This window comes from Hippopotamus amphibius, chromosome 15, assembly GCF_030028045.1.
Source record: "Hippopotamus amphibius kiboko isolate mHipAmp2 chromosome 15, mHipAmp2.hap2, whole genome shotgun sequence".
Taxonomy (NCBI): Eukaryota; Metazoa; Chordata; class Mammalia; order Artiodactyla; family Hippopotamidae; genus Hippopotamus; species Hippopotamus amphibius.
Window position 1 is genome coordinate 69,611,532 of NC_080200.1, and position 15,172 is coordinate 69,626,703.

The following is a 15,172-nucleotide window of genomic DNA, read 5'->3' on the forward strand; positions in this document are numbered from 1 at the left end:
GCCTGCCAGCCCCCGCTCAGGAGTAAAGGCACCCCCCTGCCCACCCAGCTGCACACGGCCCCTGACCAGGACTGCCACGCCTTGTTCTGGGGACCACCCCTCCCCTCAGGGCGGACCCCACCACGGCATCCCCAGTAAAGCAAGGCTGGGCTCTGGGAGCTGCATCTGGTTTCCCAGAAATGCTGAGCACTGATCCCCAGTGGGCTGGCAGCTCGCACCAGGCTTGTGCCTCAGATGCTTTGGAGGCAGGAAAGGAAACACACGCAAGTTCACACGCTGGCACGTTCTTCTTGTCTCCTCTTAACGCACAGCCTGGGTGCTGGGTGAGGTTCCTAAAACACCCTGAGCACCCCTAACAAGTGTCCATGGGCAAGGAGCCTGAACACATGGAGGGAGGATGCCCCGGCCATGTGCTGGCGCCCAGGGTTTACATCCTCAGATCCTCGGGACTGCAGCAGGAGACAGAGCTACGTTTAAACTGTTCCCACGTGTGCCCTGGGCCCAAGACCCCACTCGTCCACAACCGCACCTCCTCAGAAGCACCCAAGGGGGCTCCCCTCCCAGACGCTGGAGGGTGAGCCCTCGGGAATTTGCCACGGCCGCCACAGAACTCCTCAGCGAGCGCTCAGCCCACAGCACCCCGAGAGGTGCACCACCTCAGTGAGAAATGAGGGAACGAGGCGATGCCCAGGACCCACCTTCACAGGTGTGGACACCACACAGCAGCCCCGCCCCGCACGTGGGACGCCCACCACACACCCATCTGGCGTCTCCCGGCCTCCGTGCTGTCTCGTGGCCTGGATGCTGCCTCTGTGCCAACAACACACGACTCACTTGCTCAGCCTGAAAAGACTTCACTTCTGAGTCGGTTCCACGCCCCTTACTCTGAGCATCCTCCTCTGGACGGTTCCATCCTAAATTCACACTCAATATGGCTAAAGTCAAATGCAAACCCACCTGCCCCCCCTCTCCAGACCACATGCTCTCCTCACTGCAGTGCTCTCCCAGACCCGTGTGGGGTGCCTCCTCCGCTCCCTGGCCCAGGGTGCGTGGAGCCCACTCTCGTGACACCCTGCTGGGAGAGAGGGCCTGTCAAGAGTTCCACGACTCCTGCAATCACGTTCCTTCCTCACGTCTGAAAGCACCTCTCACTTCACGTGCGGAAAGGCTCTCACATCCCTTCTCTATACAAACACTCGAAGACTCTGAGTGCAAAACTTCCGTCACAAATGGAAACTAATGATAAGACTGAAGACTGCAAACACTTGCCATAAGGATCGTAGTGTTTCCGAAAAAGTCAAACTCAGTTGTTCACGGGATACTTAAACGAATGAAAGTTAGAACATAAGCACTGGATCCTCCCGAATATCTAAAAATTAACATTAAATGCTGAAATTCTAAGTAGGTTTGAAACCAACCAGCATGCTTCTGGGGTTGGTGCCCCCAGGCCCAGGCAGATGTGGCCTTATAGTGCGGCCAAGCTCCCCAGAGCTCACGGCCCACCAGCACTGGGGTCCAGGAGGTAAGCCAGTGTGCACACGGCTGGGGAGTCCACGAGGGAAGCTGTGTGCAGTTGAGAGGTGCAGAGTGTGGGGGGTCTACAGGTCCTGGTGGCCAATGAAAGGACAGGAGCCATGGTCTGCCCACAGGCCAGCATTTACCTGACAAGTGTTGCCGTGACATGGGTCTCACTTTGGTTTCGTTAGCTCAGTGCCTGGGAGGTGGAGACACCCTGAAAGCCCCCAGCCTCCCCAGCAGTCAAGGGCCCTCGGGATGGAGAACACGCCATGATCACTGGGGCACAGAAGCACCACCACCCTCCAACCAGACACAGCTGCACCAGCACTCAGCATCTCCCACAGGAAGCCCCTCCTCCCCCAGGTCTCCACGGCCAGCACACCCCAGGGCTCATGCTCGGCCCTCTGCCCTGGAAGTGCAACATGGGGGGCATTAGCAGTGCCCCGGCCACGCTGCTCACATTAGCAGTGCCCCGGCCACGCTGGCCACAGCTCCCGAGAGCCAGGACAGCGGGTGGGAAGACGTGGTGGGTTCCCCGAGCACAACCTTCTTGACCAGGTGGGCACCCTGGCCGCTCAGCCTGCAAGCCTGAGAGATCCAGTTCTTTCAGGGCTATGTGCCACTGAGCCACGGTGGTGGCTACACCTGCCAAAGGACCCAACATCCTCTCGTGCCTGCCACCTGGAAAGGGCGTGGCACAACTAGCTTCTCACCCGTACCCTCCAGGCAGATGCAAAACCAGGCTGAATCCAGCTGTCCACCTGAGCTTGACACAATGCCCAGGAGGTTGTGCAAGGAAACAGGGCACCAGGAGTCTGGGAACAGCTAGAAGGTACAGTCAGCCCACGCCTGTGCCCCTGGCCCCGCAGCCATCTGTGGCCACAAGGAAGGGGCTCCCTGCCACCTTCCAGGCAGCTCTCCTGTGAGAGGAGGAAATCAGCTTCCCTTTCCAGAAGGGTCAACAGCATGATCGCCCCAAAAACACGAGACACCCGTCTGGCAGCAGCAAGCGAGGCGCGGAGTATGGCTGGCCTACCCAGCTGCCGGAGCCCCGGGAGCATGTGCACGATGAAGAGGCGGTAGTCAGACTCGCTCTTCACCACGGGGTTCAGCCGGAAGTCCACCTCCGTGAGCTCCGGTAAGGAATGGAGCCGGAAGACTTCCGCCAGCGAGGAGATGCGGTTGTAGTAGAGGTTGAGGCTCTCCAACACCGTCAGGTACTCGATGCCCTGCCAGGACAAACACAGTGTAAGACGACCGCCAACATGAACCAGCCCCCAACCTAACCAACGCACTCGCAATGCACACATGCCGTCACCAGGGGAGCAAAGAGAAAAGGTGTGCTCAGCTGGGAGCTCTGCTCACACACGGTGAGACAGCCGTGCGGGTCGACCCCTGCAGAAGGACGGCCGAGACCGGCGAGGCCTCAGCACGTGCCGAGCTGAGCGACCCACACAAGCTTCACTCCCTCCACACACAGTCCTGTCGACGGAACTGCTGCTGCTCCCGTTTCACAGATGAAAGGCTGGGGCTGAGAGACGAGCCTGGACTGGATGTCGCCCAGGTCAGGGGCAATGAAAGTGTCATTTTCCAGGGCAGTGATGGCCTGCCTTCTCTCTCCCACACTGAGCCCCAGCAGTGTCCGCACCGCGGTCCCACTCGCCATCGCCTGGTGACTTCTTACTCCCTCACGAGCACCAGCGCCTGCCGTGTCAGGCACGCAAGCCATTCAGGGGCCCGAGGCCACCAAGAGTCAGATGTGAGCGGCAGTGACGCACAGTGCGGATGAAGAAAAGGGCATGAAGAGTGAGGGGCCTCATCTTACTTCCTTTAACGCTGTAACCATCTTCATCAGAGAGCTATGACTTTTTGTTAAAGTAATTCAAAACCATAAAGTGATGCCTAAGAAATCCAGCTCACAGCAAACATGCAAAAATCAGCACGAGCCTCATCATTCCTGCCGAGTGTATGGTCTACAAGTGGTATAAGCACAGTCATAAAACGGACTGCCTTCATACCATAACGTACTTTCCACTGCTATTGATAGCAATACATTTTCTTTCAAGAAACAAATCTAAAACTTACCTCTAGACTAATCAAGGAGTTTCGTGAGAGATCTAGAGATTTTAGACCTGTTAAATTCATCAAAGAATTTCCTAGGTGAGTAATCTTTTCTTGGTAAGTTCCAGGAATAGATAATGACTGAAGTTCAGCTAAGAATAGAAAAGTAAGAGGTTTTAACATCAGTATTTTATTGAAAATAAATTACTGCAATAATTTATTCTCCCTCCAAAACCCACTCACCAGGAAACCCTCCTAAGAGGGTTCCCACTTCCACGCCTGACTGTTCAGCCCCACTGCCTGTGAGCCTCCAGGCAGGAGTCACGATCTGAAACCCACTTGGTACCTGACCTGATGCTCGTGCCGTGCACGCACTGCATGCCACGTGCACTGCAGCCTCTACGTGGCACACCCAGTAAGCAGCTGTTAGACAAACGTCACTACGAAAATAAGTTTCTATAATGAAAAAGACACTTTGTGTCTGGATACACAAATATTTTCCCAGGAACTTTTGTTTTAAAACACATCTTGATGAGATATGAAACCGGTTTCTGGGCTTCCAGTTCCAGACAAGATAGAGGAGACACACTTCACCCCACTCCTCCCCATTTACTGGCCCTAAAACCCTGGACAACAACATGGGAAGCAAGCGCCCAGCGACTCTGAAGCATGGGGACAGACGGTCGACTGCCTTAAGGACCTGAGAAAAACAGTCAAGCACAGAGGGTTGGTTTTCTTCTGTCTCCTGTACATCCCAATCTGAGTGCAAGAGAAACTGGCCACCCAGAAACACACACAGACACCTACCAAAAGATATGGGTAAGCCTGCTGCCCATGGAAAAAGGACCAGGAGGGGTAGCCCTGCAGGACAGACTCCTGACAACCTCAGCCCCACTCGAGCCCTACACCAAGGGAAAAAAAACACACCTTGTACACCAGGCCTTGCACAGTGGCCAGCACCCTGACTACTGCCCTGGACTGGCTATAACAAGGTGTCTGCAGAGGCTGTGTGTGCGGCAGGGGCCTGGCCACCACCTCAACAACAAGGCAGCACCCAGGCAGTGCCAGTACTGAGTAACGAGATTTAAATAGGAAGCAGAGTCCTAGTCAAAATGACCAATCAAAAACCATCAAGAACAAGGAAAATCCCAATCTGAATGAGAGAAAACAATCAATAGACACCAATAATGAGATGACAGAAATCAGAATTACCTAATGCTAATTAGATTATTATCTTATTATCTAATGATGATAAGAGTGAAACTTAGATAAACTGAACAAAATTATCCTATCTGACCAACAGAGAGAAAACAGACTTTAAAAAAAAGGAACAGAGCCTCAGGGGCCTGTGGAAGAAGAAAAAGCAATCTAATATTCATGTCATTGGGGTCCCAATGCAGTTCCAATTAGAGTTTCAAGAAGAAGAGAACAACAGTATGGCTAAAAATAAAAAAAAATTTAAGTTAAAAAAAGAAAACTTCCCAAATTTGGCAAAACACATAAACCTACATATTCAAGAAGTTCAGAAAATCCTAAACAGAACAAAGGCAAAAACTGACACATCAGAACCAAACTTTTGAACACTAAGGCAATGAAAGAATCTTGAGAGGAACCAGAGAGAAAGGCATTACCCAGAAGGAGAAACAACTCCCATGGCAGGGGGTTACTGATCAGAAACCATTGTGGCCCAAAGGAAGTGCTCTCACATTTTTCAATTGATGAAAGAAAAGAACTTTCGACCTAGAAATCTATATCCACCAAAAACAGCCTTCAGGAAATCAAAGAGGAAATCAAAAAATACCTAGAGACAAATGACAACGAAAGCACAACGATCCAAAACCTGTGGGATGCAGCAAAAGCAGTTCTAAGCGGGAAGTTTATAGCAATACAATCCTACCTCAAGAAACAAGAAAAATCCCAAACACACCTAGAGAAACTAGAGAAAGAAAAGCAAACAAAACCCAAATTAGTAGAAGGAGAGAAATCATAAAAGTCAGAACAGAAATAAGTGAAATAGAGACAAAGAAAACAATAGCAAAAATCAATAAAACTGAAAGCTGGTTCTTTGAGAAGATAAATAAAATTGATAAACCTCTAGCAAGACTCATCAAGAAAAAGAGGGAGAGGACTAAAACCAATAAAATTAGAAATGAAACAGAAGTTACAACGGACACTGCAGAAATAAAAGACACCATAAGAAACTACTACAAGCAACTATATGCCAAAAAAATGGACAACCTGGATGAAATGGATAGATTCTTAGAAAGGTATGAGCTTCCAAGACTGAATCAGGAAGAAATAGAAAATATGAACAGACCAATCACAAGTAATGAAATTGAAACTGTGATTAAAAATCTTCCAACAAACACAAGTCCAGAATCAGATGGATTCACAGGTGAATTTTATCAAACATTTAGAGAAGAGCTAACACCCATCCTTCTCAAACTCTTCCAAAAAATTGCAGAGGAAGGAACACTCCCAAACTCATTCTACAAGGCTACCATCACCTGATGGTACCAAAACCAGACAAAGATACTACAAAGAAAGAAAATTACAGACCAATATCACTGATGAATTTAGATGCAAAAATCAACAAAATACTAGCAAATAGAATCCAACAACACATTCAAAGGATCATACACCATGATCAAGTGGGGTTTATCCCTGGAATGCAAGGATTCTTCAATATACACAAATCAATCCATGTGATACACCATATTAACAAACTGAAGGATGAAAACCACATGATCATCTCAATAGACACAGAAAAAGCTTTTGACAAAATTCAACACCCATTTATGATAAAAACTCTCCAGGAGGTGGGCATAGAGGAAACCTACCTCAACATAATAAAGGCCATATATGACAAACCCACAGCAGACATCATTCTCAATGGTGAAAAACTGGAAGCATTCCCTCTAAGATCAGGAACAAGACAAGGATGTCCACTCTCACCACTACTATTCAACATAGTTTTGGAAATCCTTGCCACAGCAATCAGAGAAGAAAAAGAAATAAAAGGGATCCAAATTGGAAATGAAGAAGTAAAACTGTCACTGTTCGCAGATGACATGACACTATACATAGAAAATCCTAAAGATGCCACCAGAAAACTACTTGAGCTAATCAATGAATTTGGTAAAGCTGCAGGATACAAAATTAACACACAGAAATCTCTTGCATTTCTATGCACTAACAATGAAAGATCAGAAAGAAAAATTAAGGAAACAATTCCATTCACCTTTGTACCAAAAAGAATAAAACACCTAGGAATAAACCTACCTAAGGAGGTAAAAGACCTGTACTCAGAAAACTGTAAGACACTGATGAAAGAAATCAAAGACGACACAAACAGATGGCAAGATGTACCATGTTCTTGGGTTGGAAGAATCAACATTGTGAAAATGACTATGCTACCCAAAGCAGTCTACAGATTCAGTGTAATCCCTATCAAATTAACAATGGCATTTTTTACAGAACTAGAACAAAAAATCCTAAAATTTGTATGGAGACACAAAAGACCCCGAATAGCCAAAGCAATCTTGAGAAGGAGAGATGGAGCTGGTGGAATCAGGCTTCCTGACTTCAGGCTATGCTACAAGGCTACAGTGATCAAGACAATATGGTACTGGCCCAAAAACAGAAATATAGATCAATGGAACAGAGAGAAAGCGCAGAGATAAACCCACACACATATGGTCACCTAATCTATGACAAAGGAGACAAGGATATACAATGGAGAAAAGGTAGCCTCTTCAATACGTGGTGCTGGGAAAACTGGACAGCTACATGTAAAAGAATGAAATTAGAACACTCCCTAACACCATACACAAAAATAAACTCAAAATGGATGAAAGACCTAAATGTAAGGCCAGACACTATAAAACTCCTAGACAATAACATAGGAAGAACACTCTGACATAAATCACAGCAAGATCTTTTTTGACCCACCTCCTGGAGTAATGGAAATAAAAACAAAAATAAATAAGTGGGACCTAATGAAACTTCAAAGCTTCTGCACAGCAAAAGAAACTATAAGGAAGATGAAAAGACAACCCTCAGAATGGGAGAAAATATTTGCAAATGAATCAACAGACACAGGATTAATCTCCAAAATATATAAACAGTTCATGCAGCTCAATATCAAAAAAACAAACAACCCAATCAAAAAAAATGGGCAAAAGACCTAAATAAGCATTTCTCCAAGGAAGACATATGGATGGCCAACAGGCACATGAAAAGCTGCTCAACATCACTAATTATCAGAGAAATGCAAACAAAACTACAATGAGGTATCACCTCACACCAGTTAGAATGGGCATCCTCAGAAAATCTACAAACAGTACATGCTGGAGTGGTTGTAGAGAAAAGGGAACCCTCTTGCACTGTTGGTGGGAATGCAAATTGATACAGCCACTACAGAGAACAGTACGGAGGCTCCTTGAAAAACTAAAAATAGAGTTACCACATGATCCAGCAATCCCACTACTGGGCATATACCCAGAGAAAACCATAACTCAAAAAGACACATGCACCCCAATGTTCATTGCAGCACTATTTACAATAGCCAGGACATGGAAGCAACCTAAATGTCCATCAACAGATGTGAATGGATAAAGAATATGTGGTACATATATACAATGGAATACTACTCAGCTGTAAAAAGGAACGAAATTGTGACATTTGTAGAGACATGGATGGACCTAGAGACTGTCATACAGAGTGAAGTGAGTCAGAAAGAGAAAAACAAATATCATATATTAACCCATACATGCCGAATACAGAAAAATGGTACACATCAACTGGTCTCCAAGGCAGAAATAGAGACACAGATGTAGAGAAAAAACGTATGGACACCAAGTGCGGAAAGCAGGGTGGGGGGGTGGGGGGGGCGGGTAGGGATGAATTGGCAGATTGGGATTGCCATATATACATTACTAATAAGAAAAAAAATCAAATTGTAAACTTTAAACATATGCAGTGTATTGTATGTCAATTGTATCTCAATAAAAATTCTTAAAGGGGGAAAAAACAGCCTTCAGGGCTACAGGTGAAATACAGATATTCTCAAATGAAGAAATGCTAACAGACTTGGTCACTAGCACACCTGTCCTAAGATAATTGTTAAAGAAAAATCTTCAAACATTAAGGAAAGATATAAGAAGGAAACCTGGGACATAAGGAATGAAGAAAGAATAATGAAACACGTAAACATGTGTGTCAATGTTTCCTCCTAAGCTATTTAAACTGTTAGATGACTGTAAAAAGAAACATCATATTACTGTGGTTCTCAGGTATGTAGAAGAAATGTCTAGGAAAATAAGTTAGAAAGTAGGAGGATAATGAAACCTAAATGGTGGTAAAATTTCTATATTCACTTGATGTGGTATCCTGTCCACACAACTAGACTGTGTTAAATCACATAAATACTGTATACTGTAATTTGTAGAGCAACCACTAAAAAAGTAACCACTAAAAAGAGATACGCTCAGAAATATAATAGATAAATCAAAATGGAATAGTAAAAAATACTCAAGTAAACCACAGGCAGGTAAGAAATAGGAAACAAAAGAAGAAAAAACAAAGGGAACAAACAGAAAAATAATAAATGGCACACTTAAGCTCTGCTATATTAATAAATTAAATGTAAATGGTGTAAATACAGTATACAAGACAGAGACTGGCAGAGTAGATTAAAAATGATACACTGTCTACAAGAAACTCATCTCAAATATTATTATATAGGTAGGTTTAAAGATGAAATAGTAAATAGATGGGTAAAGACATACCCTGCAAACACCAAACAAAAGAAAGCTGAAGTGGCTACACTAATATCAGATAAAGTAGACGACTCACTAGAAAATTATCAGGGATAAGGAGGAACACTACATATGCTAAAAGGGTCACTCCAACAAGGCGACGTAAAAATCCTAAATATGTACGCACCAAATGGCACAGCTTCAAAACACGTTCAGTGAAAAGACAAATAGACAAATCCACAATTATAGTCAGGGGTCTCAATACCCCTCTCCTGGTAATTTAGAGAATCACTAGAGAGAAAATCAACAAGTATACAAAAGAATTGAACAACATCACAAGTCAACAAGATCAAAGTGACATTTATATAACACTCCAGTCAATGACAGAGTACACATTCCTTCCCAGTGCACTTGGAACATTACAGACCAGATCTTGGGCCATAAAACAAACCTCAGATTTAAAACAAGATCATATACAGACTATGTTTTCTGACGTATGGAATCACACCAGAATCAACAATAGAAAGAAAAAAAATACCAAACTAGGAAAACCTCCAATCACACAAAAATGAAAAAACACACTTCTGAACAATCCATAGGTCAAAGAGGAAGTCAAGGGAAATAAACACAGTGAATTAAATGAAAATGAAAACACACTGTAACAAAACTTGTGGAAGCAGCTAAAGTTGTGCTTAGAGGAAAACTTACAGCACTAAACATTTATATTATATAAAAAAAGGTCTCAAATCAGAAATCTAAACTTTCACCTCAAGAATTAAGGAAAAGAAGAGCAAAATAAATACAAAGCAGCAGAAAGAAGAAAATAATAAAGAATAATACAGAATCAATGAAATTTGAAACCAGAAAACCAATGGAGAAAATCCAAAAGTTGGTTCACTTTAAAGATTAATAAAATTCATAAACCTCTAGAAAGACCAAAAAAAGAGAAGACAGAAATGACCAACACCAGGAATGGAAGAAGGGTATTGCAGACATAAATAGGCTAATAAGGAAATACCACAAACTCTGTACACGTAAATTTAACAACTCAGGTGAAATGAATTAGTTTTGCAAAACCTCAGACAACTATAACCTACCTAAGATGAAACTGATGATACGAATGGTCCTATAACAACTTGAGAAACTGAACTTGTCACTTAAAAGCTTCAAATACAGAAATTTCCAGGCCCGTAAGGTTTCACTGGAAACGTCCATCAAACAAAGCATTAGCACCAGTTTTACACAACTTCTTCTAGAACGCAGACGAGGCAATTTACCAACTGCTTCCTGAGCTCGGCATTACCCTGACGCCAAAACCAGACACAAACAGGAAAAAAGAAAACTAGGAACCAACATCCCTCCTGAACATGGGTCCCGAGGTCCTCAGCACAGGAGGAGCCGCGCCCGGGGACACCCTGGAGCCCCACAAAAGGCGCGCGCGCCCCTACTCCAGAAACGAAGGCGCTTCGAGCTTTTTTTAAAAAGCCAAGCTAATCCACTTGATTAACCGGTGGAAGAAAACCCAAACGCTCCTGTCAGTTAATGTAGAAAGCACCGCCGACAGGGCACGGCAGCCCAGGCGCGGAAGGCGCTCCCCGCGGAGCGTCCGCGAGCACGGGGGGGGCGCCCCGCCTCTCCAGCGACTCGGCGCGGACGCCCCTCCCCTCCCCCACTCCGGGCCCCTCCCCCCCAGACCTGCCCCCCCGCACCGCCCCCTCCGCACCCCTCCCCCACCTGCCCCCAGCCCCCCACTCTCGCCCCCCGCAGGCCTGCGACCGTCCGGGAAGGGCGCGGTCGTCTCTCGACACCTCCGGCCTGACGAGTCCGCCCACACCACGGCGGGAAGCTCGCGCCCGCGGCCGGCGCCGCCCGCCCGCCGCCCGGCGCGCACCCAGGTCGCGGTGAGGCGCCAGGCCGCTCTTCTCCCGGATCTTCTCCTCACACAGAACGAGCCGCCCCGCCGGCGCCATCCTTTCAAACGGCGCGCACCTGCCCGCGCCTGCGCGCTGGGTGCCGAGGGCCGCGGGGCGGGGCCAGGACCCAGGGCGGGACCTGGAGGGCGGGGCCAGGGGTCTGGGGCGGGGCCAGGGGTCTGGGCGGGGCTAAGGACCTCAGTGGGGGGTGGGGGTGGGGTGGGAAGCGGCCGAGGCTGCCGGGAGGAGGGGCTCGGGTGAGTCGGAGCCCGCCCCAGGGCTTACCTGGGGACCCACCCCACTTGGAGACCTCGCCTCACCTGGGCACCTGCCCCACCTGGGCCCCCCACCACCCCAGGTTCGCCTGTATCCTGGGCCGCGGGCCCCCCGGGTTCTGCACGGGGACCCCTCACGTCGGGTCAGGCCACTCAGCGGCAGCGGGTCCTCCTCTGCCCCGCCCTCAGTTTCTAGGTGATGAAGCCTGGTGTCTGACCTTGACACTCAGCAAGCTGGCGGAGGGGTTCACGGTGTGCCCGGCTCACTGGGCCCTTTGTGGGGCACCTTTAGGGCAGACTTCCATTCCGGTCTGAATCTGCCCCAGCCAGCCCGACCCCTGGGGGCGCCCCCCCGCCCCGTCTGCTGGTGTCTGGGGTACCCCGGCTACCTCTCACCCCAGATTTGACTGGTGTGTTGGAGACATCCCCTGGCGTGTCTCAGCCTGGGTGGTGGCACAGGGGGGTGTAGATGGGGTTGTAGGGGCAGGGTGTGAAGGGCAGGTATAGACAGTAGTGTGGGGCAGGAGGTGTAGACAAGGGAAGTACGGCAGGGGGTGTAGGAGAGGTGTAGACAGAGGATGTAGGGCAGGGGGTGTAGACAGGGTGTAGGGGAGAGGTAGGGGCGTGTACGCTGGGGGCTGGGGTGTGGGGTGGTGCATCCGGGTACCCGAATCTCTCCTGATCAGGGCAGGGCTCATGGGGCCCTGTGCCAAGTCATTTATTGAGACCAGCAAACACTCAGTAATGCTTTGAGTCGAGAGTGTCATGTAACTGCCCAAAATTCCAGTCTAGATGCTGCCCGCCTCCCGCGTCCTACAGGACCTGGAGGGAGTCAGGCACACCCGAGGCCGGGCATGTGGTCACCAACCAGGTGCCCTGTGTGTGGAACTGGTGCAGCCAGAAGGCTAGGAAATGAGCAAATATCCTGGCTTTCAGAAGTAAGCAGAGGCACACAAAAGGCTACTGTCACTGTCCCCCCGAAGAAAAGCAGCTTCTCAGCCAGGGCACAGCCCACACTCCAAACATTGCTGCTTCGTCCTGCTGCTGGTCACTTCAGGCCGGGCAGCACAGTCTTGAGGCCTATACAGCAGTCTAGAACATTCCAGGGAGGCTTCCAGGCCCCTCAGCCTTGAGCCCCAAGCTGCAGGGTCAGTCAGTCCATCCCAGGGAGAAGGCTGGTGACGGACAAGGAGATCTGAGGACAGGGCCACATCAGTCCTGCAGACTGGGCAGCCCAAGGGGTCCTCCAGGGACTGGCCATGGCTGGGAGTGGGTGGCGGCAGGAGGAGACCGGCGACCTCCCACCTTCCCCAAGAGAGGGGAGCTGTCCAGGCCCAGAAGCAGAGCGGCTGTGGCGCTGGCCGTGAGCTCCTGGAAGTGTGTGAGCTGTCGTGTTGCCACCTGTCCCCCTGAGGTGGCCACCCGTACAGTCACTTCACCCGCGGGGAAATCAGCCAGCCTTGGCGTCAGACCTGAGCCCAGCCCGGGATTGCGTCTGCACCGGGCCTTGCAAATGGGAGGTAGGGAGCCTCCGTGAGCCTGAAGACAGACCCGCACAATCACGTCTCCAGGTGCCACTGAACTCACACGTGCCTCCATTCACACTCTCACACCCTCACACTCAGACACCCTCACAAACCTCTGACAGCCCGAGCTCCAACTCAGACGGCCATTCCCAGGCCAGATGGCAGAAACCCACCCTGGTCACACGCGAGGCCCTGCCCAGTGGCCTGTGCTCTGTGGCCTCACTCTCTACCGTGGACCAAGCAAGAAGCATCTGACCAAGGACAGCTGCTCATGGGTTCTCGTGCTTATTCGTTCATAAATGCTGAGCGAAAGAGCCCTTCCCAGCTGTTTTTCTGCACAAGATCAACACCAGTATGTGTCACTTCGGGCATCATTTTGCCAACTAACCTCTATGCACAGTGTGGCGTGAGGTGGAGAGTGAGGACCTCCTTGGGGCTGTTGGGAGGTAAACAGGATCGAGAGTGAGCGGGGGCTCATGTAAACCTCTTACCTTCGTGACTGGCTCATCTGAACACAGAACAGAGTTTGCGTTCACCTGCGAGTGTAAACGCTTGTGTCTAGCTGAGCTATCAGTTAAGATGCAAGTAAAACCCAGCTGGGGTGGGCCTGACGTAAGCACACCCAGCTAGGGTCCCCGACGTGGGCTGGGCTGGACGCTTGGCCACGCAGCTCAGTTCCCAAGAGGCAGGGTCCTTCCCTGTCGCATCCAGTGAAGACGCCTGCTTCCACGCCCTGCCTGCAGAGCCCACAGCCCCAGGGGTCTCCCATCCCGCTGGCCCGGGCCGCCCCCAGAGCTCGTGAGCCGTCTCTGTGTCCGGCGGGGCTGCAGCCAGGGGAGGAGGAAGCAGAGGCCAGCTGCTGCCTACCGTTGCTGACACCCGAAAAGCTGAGACTTCTCAGGAAGGTCGGAACTTCCAGCTCTTTCTGAAGGTAGGGAGACAGGACAAGTGGGCCTGACCTTGTGCACTGTGGCAGTGTCAGGGCCAGCAGCCGCCGCCCACAGGCAGGCCATGATTCCATCTGGACAGCCCCCAGGCAGCTCACCCCAGGTGGGGCTGGGCACACTTAGCATCTTCCAGGTGGGAGCTGCCCCTGGGTACACCCCCTGCCCCCCAACCCTCTGCACACCTGCTTACCAACGGGGGAGATGCAGGGATGAGCGGCAGACCTCAGCCATGACCCCAGGGTCCCCAGCCCTCCTGAGGACAAGGCCGCCTCCATCACGTCTGAGGACCTGTAGCCTTCTCCCCGCCTCTGAGGCTCTAGTGAGTGCAGGGCTCAGGGGCCCTTTGGACCAGGCAGAGTATGGCCGGGGCAACCAGGCCTCGAAGGCCTGCTCCCCACCCTGGTCCTTCGCCCACCAGCCTAGGTCAGCTGCCCTAACTGCTCCCCGAGACCTTGTCTGCACTGGCACTGTAGATCCCAGCACCACCCTGCCTGCTGCCGGGACACCCGTTCCTGTTGGACTTGCAGCCCTCACGTGGCAGAGCTTGGCGAGCACGTGGCAAGAGGCCAGGCACTGCCATGCTTTTGTACATCATTGGTTACATCCGCTTTACAGTGGCCAGCATGGAGGGCAGCGAGAGGGGCTGAGACCCAGCTGCTCAGGTTGAACAGCGCAGCTGGAGGCGGGGCCTATCGTCAGGGGGGCCAGCCCGCCAGTGACCAGGCAGGGGTGCCATGGGCAGGCTCCCTGGCTCATGTGGCTGGGGCAAGCTGCTCTCCAAACCAGTCTTCTCATCTCTAGAAAAAAATTAACAGGACTCTCAAAGGGACTGGTGGTTCCCAGCCCTCTTCAACCTTGTCTAGTTCCAGCGTAGAAGGTGGAGAACCTCTTACATCTCTTACAGCTATGGTTGGCCACTTCTGGCTAATAAGAAATAAGCATGAGGTTACAGTGGCATTTTTGGGTAAAGTTTTGATTTTCTGGAAAGAGGAATAAGTGTAGGTGACACATGCCAGGCCCCCCTTTTTCTTGCCATGACACAGTTGTAATGCCTGGAGTTGCAGCAGCCATCCTGGGACAATGAGGGGGGAAAGAAATTGGCATTGCAGAGGTGCCCAACCTGAGCTCCAAACCAATGCCAGTCCCTGAACGTCCACCCTCCTGGCTCAGTGA

General features: G+C 50.0%; 1 protein-coding gene across 7 annotated transcripts in view; it reads right to left on the reverse strand.

Moving 5' to 3' along the window:
- The window catches only part of CEP72 (centrosomal protein 72), a 30,674-nt gene extending 19,328 nt beyond the window's left edge, over positions 1-11,346 (reverse strand). For 3 of the 7 annotated variants that reach the window (XM_057710049.1, XM_057710047.1, XM_057710054.1), the window contains exons 1-3: positions 10,436-10,993; positions 3,604-3,731; positions 2,555-2,747 (exon numbers count right to left, since the gene is read on the reverse strand). In XM_057710049.1, the coding sequence (XP_057566032.1) occupies positions 2,555-2,747; positions 3,604-3,731; positions 10,436-10,565 (451 nt within the window). In that variant the 5' untranslated portion in view covers positions 10,566-10,993. Of the gene's footprint in view, positions 1-698; positions 1,974-2,554; positions 2,748-3,603; positions 3,732-10,435; positions 10,994-11,229 lie in introns of those variants that run through there. The other 4 variants (XM_057710051.1, XM_057710050.1, XM_057710052.1 and 1 more) reach the window with 3 other exon arrangements.
- Positions 11,347-15,172: the final 3,826 nt, after the last annotated feature.